We start from the raw sequence: 10,337 nt of genomic DNA on the forward strand, positions 1-10,337 counted from the left end.
GGTAGGAATTTCCTTGGCGTGCAGTGGCCGGTGTGAGCTCCGGGCTGGTGCCGGCACCCGGTCAGGGTCCTCCAGCGCTGGGCTCGCCGCGTGCTCCGGCCGGGCACCACCCCCAGCACGCTCGTTTTCTGAGCGGGCATGTGTCCTAATGAGACCAGACGCTGGAGGGCACGGGGCGGCGCTTCGGTCTCTGCTCTAGGGTTTGGTTCATTCCACGGGGATCGGCGCAGTGGCCGCGTGTGCCCACGGTGCGCGGGGCCATGGGGACTCTGGCGAGGCAGATGGTCTCTCACTTCAGGAACTTGCCCGTTTTTCAGTGTAAATAATGAAAACAGCCAGGCGCAGACGTCTCGCTGTGAATGCCGTGTAGCTTGGAAGAGCTGGCCCCGTTCCCCCTGGGCTTGCAGACTCGGGGTGTCCCGGAGTCGCTCCTCTGGGCTTCCCCGTGGCTCGGCCCGCACGGCCACCGCTTCCGGTCCACGAACCCTCCTTCCCCGCTTGCCCCAGTGTCACACACTCGGTCTCGAATCCCCGTGTCTGCGGTTACGGGCCTTTCCCGCTCGGCCGTCCGGGTGTGTGCTGGGTTTTCCGTTCTGCGGATCCTTCGCGAGCCGGAGCAGGGATGGGGGCGGGGGCGAGGATCCGCAGCCCGCCGCCACCGAGAGTCAGGGGCCCCGACGGCCGAGCCGCGCAGGCGCCGGACTCCCTGGAAGTAGGCAAACCGTGCGAAGGGGAAAACAGGCTGTAAAGCTTTTAAACATTTTTCCAAATTGCTTTTTAGAAACAATTGTTGTATTTGAGTAAGTCCGAGCAAGCTAGCGCAAGTCGGCTGCTCTAAGTGCTGCGGGGGGGGGGGGGGGGGCGGCCCCCGGCCCCCGGCCCCCGGCCCCTCGCCCCTCCCGCGGCCTCACCGCCCCGCGGCTTCCCGGGCAGATCTGGGTCCACAGCGCCCACAACGCCAGCGGCTACTTCACCATCTACGGAGACGAGTCCCTGCAGTCAGACCACTTCAGCTCCAGGTTGAGTTTCGGAGACACGCAGACCGTGTGGGCGCGGACAGGCTACCTGGGCTTCCTGCGGCGGACGGAGCTCACGGACGCCAACGGAGGTGGGCGGGGCCTGGAGGTGGGGGCGGGGCCCCAGAAGTGGGGGCGGGGCGCGGAGGGGGCGGGGCTCCTGGCAGTGGGAGGGCCGGGGGGCGTGGGGGCGTGAGCGTGCGTGACGGGGCGGGACTGGACACGAGCGTGCGTGTGTGCGCCTGTGGACGCGCGCGCGGGGGCGGAGTCGGGACCCAGTGGTGCTGCTGCTGCTGCACCTGCTCCTGCTGCTGCATCTGCTGCTGCTGCTGCACCGGCTGCTGCACCGCGGCCCCGGGCAGCGCGGCGCGGGGAGGACGGTGTGAGTCCCGCAAGCTGATGCCAGGTGCCGCCGCTCCGCGTTCCCAGGGGGCCGCGCGCCCCAAGGCCGGACCCCCGCCCCCCATCCCCCGCCCCGCCCCGCGCCTCGCGCCTCGCGCCTGCCTGTGGGAGGAAAGGGAGGCAGCAGGGCGCTCGGGCCGGAGGTGGGGCTCAGCCCCGAGGGGCCTGCCCCGCCGACCCCGGGGCTCGGTGCCCGGGAGGCTCCTGACACCTGCCGCGGGAGCTGCGGGAGCCTGGCCGCGGTGCCCTAGACGTGGTCTCCCGTGTACGACGTGGGGAAACCGTGGGCTCTCGGGGTGCTCTCGGGGACTCCCGCGCATCCTGGCGAACCAGGCCCTCGGGGGGAGGGGGTTCTGCGGGCGGGGCCGCGCTGCGGCAGGTTCCTCACCCCGCGGGCCCCGAGGCGGGAGAGCCCAGGACGCGGCCAGGAGCCGGCCAGGAGCTGTGCCCGCCGCCCGCGCCTGTCCCCGACGGGCCTGCGCCCCGGGGTCGGGCGGCGTCCGGGGCGGCCGTTCGCGAACCTTCCCAGCCCCTCCTTCCCCGGGAGGTGGGAGCTCGCGTGACGTCAGAGGCGACGGGGTGGCGCGGGCCGTGCTGCGCCCCAGCCTGCTGCTCGGGAGGGCGCCCGGGCCCGGGAAGCTCTCCCCCCGCGCGCCGACGTGGGCAGGGGTGCTGCGGGCGGCGGCGTCCCCCTCCGGCCACTTACCGCAGCCCCGGGCTGCACAGAGACCCGAACAAAGGACCCACCGGCCTGCACCCACCTGCCCGCACCCACCAGCCTCTCCTGGCGTCGGTCTCTCACTCGGGAGTTTGAATTTTTGTTGCTAACAAGCAGCGTGAGCACCATTGTGGTGAGGTTCATGCTCTCTCTGTTTCCCTCGCAGAGCGCCACGATGCCCTGTACGTGGTGGGCGCCCTAGATGAAGCGATGGAGCTGCGCGGGATGAGGTACCACCCGATAGACATTGAGACCTCGGTCATCAGAGCCCACAAGAGCGTCACGGAATGGTGAGCTGGCGTGGGGACCGCCCCGTGCAGGGGAGCCTCCGCAGTGACCTGGGCCTTGGCCGTGGGGAGGGGCGCCAGCGATGTAACGGCCCCAGGAGAGCAAGGCCCGCCAGGCCTGTCCTGCCTTGCGGTGCATGGCCTCTGGGCACGGGAGGGAGGGGAGGGCAGGGAGGCGGCAGCGACCGAGTCACACAAGGAAGGGGAAGCTCAAGGGTTGGAGGGAAGACTTGCAGCAAGCGGTGCTGGCACAGACGAGGGCCCGCGGGGACCCAGGGTTGTCGCCCCTCGCAGCCGGCCAGATGGGTGCCACCCTGGGGCCAGGAGGCACATTGGGAGAGCGAGGGGCCCCACAGCACGAGAGGTCAGCTTGCTGGTACGCTTGGTCCCAAAGCGGCAGAGACCTGACGCAGCTGCCCCCCAAGTCCAGGCAGGGACCCCCAGGCAGGCACCTTCCAGAATCCCTCGGGAGCAGCTCTCCGGGCGCAGGCAGGCCCAGGACCAGTCACTGCACCTTGGGAGCCAATGGTTGCAGGAGAGTTTGCGTCCCCATGCTCGGCCCTGTGCTCCCGACTCGGCTGCATCCGTCCTCCCCCCAGAGCTGCTGAAGCTGCCAGGCCGCTCAAGGGTAGACAGGAGCCAGGACACCCAGATGTGGCACAGGGCTGTTTCGGTTACCCCATAACTAGCCATGCGTACTAATGACTGCCTTCCATGTCTGTATTTTTAAGAAAATAACTTAGAGTCATTTGTACTGCTTCTCTCAAGCACTTTCCATCTGGTTGCAAATGCCGTTTCAACCTTAAAGGTCTGTGGCAGGGGGTCCTGTGGCACCTCGTGGGGTTTTGTTATAAGCACTGCTGTTGCCACCTGCCACTGGCTCTCACACTCACCTGTGCTCACGGGGGCACCGATTATCAGCTTTTGCTGGGCTCTAGTGGGTTGGAAACCTCCCTCTGCCCTCTCCTCGCCCAGCCTGTGTTCCTCCAACCCGGCACGGAGCCAGAAGGCAGACACTCACGTCACTCGACATGGCTGTTGTCATAGTGGCGTTGTCCAGCCGACCGAATCTGTCCCTTCCCCTTCCTCGGACATCGGTGGCCCTGGGGAAGTGATGCTTGTCCAGCCCAGAGCTTCCCAGCAAACCCCCTCCATCAAATACAGAAATCCAACTCCGTGCTTTATACTGTGTCATCCGTGTCAAATGCTGCCATAAGATTTTACCCAGGCGGCTAATCTGTGACATCACAGAGCCCGTGGGGCCCACACATGGGCTTTGCAGAGCAATTATTATAGCGTCCTAAAGAACCTGTCACGGCACAACTCAGGCTGTGGCAGAGCTGTTGGCCTAGGCACACGCTCGTCACAGCGACTCCAGAAGCAGAGTCACCTGGTGAACACAGTCTCCGGTATTTCCCTTCCACGTTATGGGTACGCTGCTCATACTAAACAAGATGTGCCTTTGTGTTTTCTGAGCAGACGTACCCTGTGGTTACAGGAGTGAGTTTCCTGACTCCTTGCTGCCCCACAGCCCCTCTGTGTGGCTGGCGGGAGGATGCTGTGGGCCCTGGAGCCCGCCCACCGCCTCCCCCTTCGCCCAGGACCCTCTGACCCACTCCCCTGCTGACCTCAGTCTGTCCAAGCCCCTAACCACCCCTGTTTAAAGACTAACCTTATAAAGTGCAGGTGGCTTTGTGTATAAAGCACCAAGCTTCGGCTTCCACGGATTGGCCAGAGCAGATGCTCCGGGCGACTCTCCTCTGAAAGATCCCAAATAAAATGCTTGTGGATGAATCCCCGCTGCTCTGGAGGGCCTTCTTCTCACACGGGTCACTGCTTGCTCGTGGCACTCATTCCAGACACAGTCCTTCTGGCAGTAGCTCGTGTCTGCCCCGAGTGTACAGCAGACAGCCGGCTTGTCCCCTCTGACTGGGACCCACAGTCAGCCAGGCACAGAGCGGGTGGCTCCGCACGTGTCTCCTCCTCCCTCCACGTCCACATCCCTCCACTGCTGTGGCGCGAGGGAGGTCAGGACAAGCCCCAAAGGCCCTGATGCCATCCAGCCTCTGCCAGCCCAGCTGACCAAGGCCAAGGGCAGGACCCAGGCGGCACCGCAGGGATCTCGTGTTCACAGGGTGGCCGCCGTGCGGTGCCCTTCCAGCGCATGGGCACCAGCGATGGCTGGGAGCAGAGGGCAGGGGAGGCCGGGTCCGGATGCCGTGTGCGCCCCAAGAGCGCGCTAGCGACAGGACCACGGAGCGGCTTAGTGAGCTGGAGGCCCCAGGCTCACCGACCAGCACTGCGTGGGCAGATGAGGAAAGAACCAGATGGTACCTGTTGAAGAGAAAACAAAATTGTTAAACAAAGTCCCTCGGTATAGTGATGATTTTTTCTCTCTTCCAGCGCCGTGTTCACTTGGACAAATTTGTTGGTGGTGGTGGTCGAGCTGGACGGGTCAGAGCAGGAAGCCTTGGACCTCGTCCCCTTGGTGACCAACGTGGTCCTGGAGGAGCATTACCTGGTGGTGGGGGTCGTGGTCGTGGTGGACATAGGCGTCATCCCCATCAACTCCCGGGGGGAGAAGCAGCGCATGCACCTGCGAGATGGGTTTTTGGCAGACCAGCTGGACCCCATCTATGTGGCCTACAACATGTAGTCTTGTCTCTGGCTCCCATAGACTTTTCTAGGAAAGTAAACGTTTTTCTCAGTGTCACTAAAGTTTGCAGACACGAGGGCAACATTCACCGGAACGGAGCCTCTGTTCTCATGGCGGTGAGACTTTCCACAGCGGTCCCGATTGGCATGGGGGTGAAATGTGAAATGTGAATTTACCACTGAAGTTTGCTCAGAAGGACTTTGGATTACTGCCTTCAGTTTGTTGGAAAAACCCATTTCAAAAACTTTTTTTTTTTTAATTATTGGATAAGAAGTGCTTTCTTCGTAAATGTGGTATTTTGTTAAAGCCAAAATAGCAATTAAAAAAATATTCTGCCCTCCAGATGGGTTCTTTTAAACAATTTATGTAGTGTGACAAAGAATTGTTTTCTCTGTTTAATGTGTCATGAAATCTTAATGACATGGATCTTGTTACTAATTTAAGCCATTGCTAGATCTCATCCTTTTAGGGAAGTTTGTTGAGGTACGAGAAAACCTTCCAAATAGCACCTTCCAATTAGAGTTTAGCAGCTTTCTTTGTCAGAAACGTGCTGGAAAAACAAAGGCTGACATACGGCCTTTGAAGTTAGCATAGAATGAGAAGAAATTATAAATAAGGTGTATTTCGGCAACTATCTTGCAGATATCTTTGTACTAAACTAAAAAGATAAAATAAGTTAACTTCTTCATATGTAATTATGTACAAAACGTTTAATTTATTTTGATCTCTTTAGAAGTATAAAAGAGAAAAAACATTCAAGAACATTAAAGTCTTGTAATGTTTGCTAATATAAAAAAAGTGTTGTATTATCTTGCGTGGATAGTATCACAACAAATATATATATATGAAATATAAATTCACTAATGAACAAAGGAGATTTTAAAATTTAAAATGCAGAACCTGTCACTTGCATGGTGTCCCCTCCACTGTACTGTAGATAAAGACAGATTCTCTCACACCCACTTTGTGATGTGAGCAGTCCCAGATCGCCAGTGCCCGGTCTAAATGTTTCTTCTAGAACCAGAGACCAGCAAGTGAAATTATCACCATCTCCGAGATGGGGAAGGAATGTGAGGCTACATGTGCACTATGTTCCCTTGCGGGGCAACGAGGGACGGTCGGCGCCGGCGTGTGCCCCCTGCACTGAGCAGGCATTAGGGAAGGCAGGTGGCAAGGAGCGCTGTCCTCTTAGCTGCAGGAATTCCTTGTTCTTACCATTTTTGTTAGCGTCCCCCGTTCCGGTCCTTGGTATGGAAAGGAATGCTCTTCTGTGGTCGTTTGCGCCGGGTCGTGCGGATTCCCCTCCGACGGCCGCTGTGTGGAGTGGACAGACTGTCCAGAACAGCTTTAAGGGAAAAGACTCCCGTGGAGACCGTCACCCTGGCCAGCACTCCGGGCTCCCCAGCCTGGCGAGAGCGGGACCCGCAGGGGACCCGCAGGAGCGGCCCCAGGACTCCCCACAGAGCCACCAGCTGGAGCAAGAGAGCCTCCCAGCTGCCTTCACTTCCCACCTGTGGATAACACGTGTCTGATTTCCGTCTCGCTGCTGCGGCCGCCCCACACGCCTTCCAGTTTCCACGTCTCCTCCGTACACTCCTCGATCCGATTGGCCCATCTGTGTCCAGCCAAGAAGAGGTGTCCACTGCCCGGGCGGGATTGATGCCGTAACTGCCCCACCATGACCCTGCCGTGGCTCTCGTTGCTAGAAATGCATGACCAAGATCGTTGCTGGGCAAACTTTAGAGTCTCTTTTCATTATGTTGTAGGCGATGTCTTCACCTGCCTTTGCTGTATGCGCCAGCAGTAAGCCCTTTGCTAAAAGAGAGTTTTGTTTGACTTCCGAGATCCAAGGCTAATTGTTTTCTAAAAATTTTAAGTGTCATTTCTTTTCAATTTGTCTGCATGTGAGGTGCATCCTTCCATCTCCACAAATTATTTGATTTTTAAAATACCGTTTGACTTCATTGCCACGTGTGACTATTTCTCTACACGCTTCAGATACACATTCCTACAGTCTTCTGCTTCCCAAGGGGGGAGAAAACCCCACCACGCACAGGGAAAAGACCCTGTCCTACACACACCCACTTTGTGTAAGGGGAAGGGGGTTTCGGGTGGGATACTGATGACAACCCACGACTGCAGGGTAGCTTGTGAGGTCTAGCTGATGTCGGGAGCAAACCAGTCAGGTATCCCTTCCGCTCCGACCGTCACCTTCCCCACATCAGCTTCACGTGCAAGACGGTGCGGTTGTGAACGCGTTAGCGACGTCCTGTCCTCTCTCGTGTTAGAGTTGAGGTCCAAAGGGTTGGGGGCTGGGACCGAAGGTCAGTTGTGCAAGGAAAAGGAGAGGAAACCCGTTTCAGCAATAAAGAAGGATCATTCCATATTAGGAGTTGTGCTGTAGGTAAATCATTCATGACAATGTAACAATGTTTGTCTTGTGACCTTGTGCTTTGAAGTCAGACAAAACCATGTGATCAGCTTGCACAAGGAAGGGTACACGACGGACATTGGAACACAGACCTAACCCAACAGGGCGGCTTCCTCATGGTGCTTGTTTATTATATATATTTAATCCTGCTTGACACTTTACCCAAGGGAAACTGCCCCTTTTATCAGTTGAATGTTAGCAGCGTTATTTCATAGAGTGTGGTGACTGGTTAGAGAAATTCATGTACTCAACCAATCACGGTTTCAAACAAAATTTTTATGTGCAAAGGACAGCAACCTTCTCGTATGTTAAACCACCAGTAAGCTTTGTACATCTGTGATAACGCCTGTTTTATATTCAAATGAACAAATAAAAGCTTTTATTTTTGTTGCTCTGAAAATAGCAGTTTCTTAATTGCTCCCCTGGAAAACTGTCTGGGACAGCTTCAATCCCAGGAAGGAAGTGACTCCTGCAGGGAAATGGGAAATGTATCTGACTCTGTTTACATAATTTGTTGCATTACTTATTAGTACAGATGATCATACTTTGAACAATGTTTAAATTTTGATGTGGGCATTTATTGCTTAAAAAATTCCTATGGCAACAAATGTTTTGTGAAATGTTTTTTTTAATTCTTTTAAATATATCTAAATATATTTGTTCACATTTGCTGCAAGTGTACAGATTCTTGGTAAATTTGCGGGAAAGAGTAAGCATGAGTCCTGTGTGCAAATACTTTGTCAGGTGTGACCGGGCACCTCTGCATCGCAGGAGGTAGGCCCACGGGCTGCGCCAGCCCCGATGGTCCCTGCTCCGTGGACCACGAAAGCTCGGTCTTTTGCCCAAGATCTGAGCATTTCTTAAAAGGTTTGTCTCGTGGAAGGTGGAGCGGGCGAACCGACCTTCAGCCTAATGGTATCAGAGGAAGTTGTGGACACATGAGAACCAGCAGCGCCCAAACCTGCACCCAGGTCACGGGGCTTAGCCTGCGGGTCACAGGCCCCGGAGCACCTCGACCCCGGCGCCGGGCGTCACCGGCATTGGCTTGGTGGCAGCTCGGTCGTGTCCCTGTGTGGTCCTCTCCCCCGTGGCGTCCTGGGCACCCAGGTGGGTGGTCCGTGCACCTGCCGAGGGGAGACACACACACCCGCCCCCTCCCTGCACAAAGTGTGGCAAGGACAGCAGCCTTCGCAGCGCCGCCGGGTTGGGTTCCAGGGTTTGGGGCCCCGACTTCCCAGAGCTCCGGGCGGGTGATGGGGTGGCGTCCCCAGGAGGCAGGGCTCCAGGTGGTCAGTCGTCCATCCTCGGGGCACAGGTGACCCCTGGGTAAGGAGGCCGAGGCTGCGGGGGGGGTCACGAGTGACCCTTGGGGAAGGAGCCCGAGGCTGCGGGGGGCGAGGGGGCAGGTGACCCCCGGGGAAGGAGCCCAAGGCCGGTGGGGGCGCAGGTGACCCCCGGGGAAGGAGCCCGAGGCCGCGGGGGGGCAGGTAACCCCCGGTGCCCCACGGAGCGGCCCTCACCCGGTGTGCGTCAGGGTGATGCCTGTGGCCGTGGAGCGCGTGGAAACACCAAGGATGCAGCTTATGTCCTGGATACGAGGATGCCGGGGCCCCGCAGCCTGACGTGTCACTGCCAGGACGGGGGTCGGGGCCCGGGTGCCCTCGCCGCAGGACTGAGAAGGTAAAGTACGAGCGCAGGAAAGCGGTGCGGGGGGGGTGGGTAGGAGCGGACGTGTCCTTGCCAGACAGCAGCTTGTCAGGAGGAACGGCAGTGACGGGAGTGGGAAGTGGGGGGCACCAGGGGGACCCCACCTCCCCTCGGGGCAGCTCTGCAGGGGCCCGAGACCCCCCGGTGATGGTGACAGGCACACGGTGAGCTGTGGAGCCCCGGTGCCATGTCCCCCGCCCCGTAGGGACACTTGCGTGGCGTCCCCTCTGCAGGCCCCGCCGATAGCCTGTGAGACCCGGCCGACCAGGGCCTGGCGGCTCCGGTGAGGCGATCACAGGCCTAGAGAACGAGCCCCGGGCGTGTGTGCTCCGCTCCTGGCGCAAAAGACGCAGGGACTTCCCGGAACACACTGTCCCTCGGGGTGCTGCCACTGTGGAGCCAGCGCCCAGGCAGGGACGCTGGGCTCTGCGGCTCACTGACCAGCTGGCCCTCCGGTTCCACCGACAGGGAGGGAGGCTGGGCCGCCAACACTGCGCTCTCGAGGCTGCAGCTCCAAGGACGAGCTGCCTGGCGCCCACGGGCTTCGGTCCGTGCCCAGAAGTGTCATGGATTCCCGCGTGGGCGCCTGTGCCGTGAGGCCCAAAGCCGGTGAGGACGGCCGCGTGTGGCCACGGCCCAGCTGGGCTTGCGCGGAGCGGTGCGGACGCAGCCGGGGTTCGGAGGGCCGACGGAGCGTGGCGGGGGCTCCGCAGGCCAGGTGCCAACGACCCGCCCCGTGCTCGGCCGGGGCACCAGGCGGCCGTGGGGCTGAGCGGGGCTGCCGTGCACCCACTGCGCATAGGGCCCCGAGAGCTGGATCTGGCGTAATTGCCTCATCACAAAACATGACTCTATCGGCCTTTCCGACTGTTAGGGGTGAGCGTGCTGCTTCGCCTCCGGGTTCGACCCGGCACGGCAACCCGATGGGCCCGGGACGTTGGCTGGTTGGTGGCCTAAGGTCCAAGGCCTAAGGCCGACTCCTCAGAGCCAGGCTCGGAGTCTGATCTCTCCCGCAACAGAAGGCGGGGTCCGCGTCTGGTCACCGAAAAGTTTAATCTTCCAGAACACATGGCGCTCACCAGCAAGTACCTGCGCGCCAGCGTTTGTGGCCGTGGGGTGG

At 59.4% G+C, this 10,337-nt stretch overlaps 1 protein-coding gene across 2 annotated transcripts in view; it reads left to right on the plus strand.

Annotated features, from left to right (window-relative positions):
• DIP2C (disco interacting protein 2 homolog C) overlaps positions 1-8,181 on the plus strand; it is a 252,180-nt gene extending 243,999 nt beyond the window's left edge. For both annotated transcript variants that reach the window (XM_072749676.1, XM_072749677.1), the window contains 3 exons: positions 934-1,108; positions 2,303-2,426; positions 4,827-8,181. In XM_072749676.1, coding sequence (XP_072605777.1) covers positions 934-1,108; positions 2,303-2,426; positions 4,827-5,079 — 552 coding nt within the window. In that variant the 3' untranslated portion in view covers positions 5,080-8,181. The remainder of the gene's footprint in view (positions 1-933; positions 1,109-2,302; positions 2,427-4,826) is intronic.
• Positions 8,182-10,337: the final 2,156 nt, after the last annotated feature.

Source organism: Vulpes vulpes, chromosome 2, assembly GCF_048418805.1.
Source record: "Vulpes vulpes isolate BD-2025 chromosome 2, VulVul3, whole genome shotgun sequence".
NCBI lineage: Eukaryota > Metazoa > Chordata > Mammalia > Carnivora > Canidae > Vulpes > Vulpes vulpes.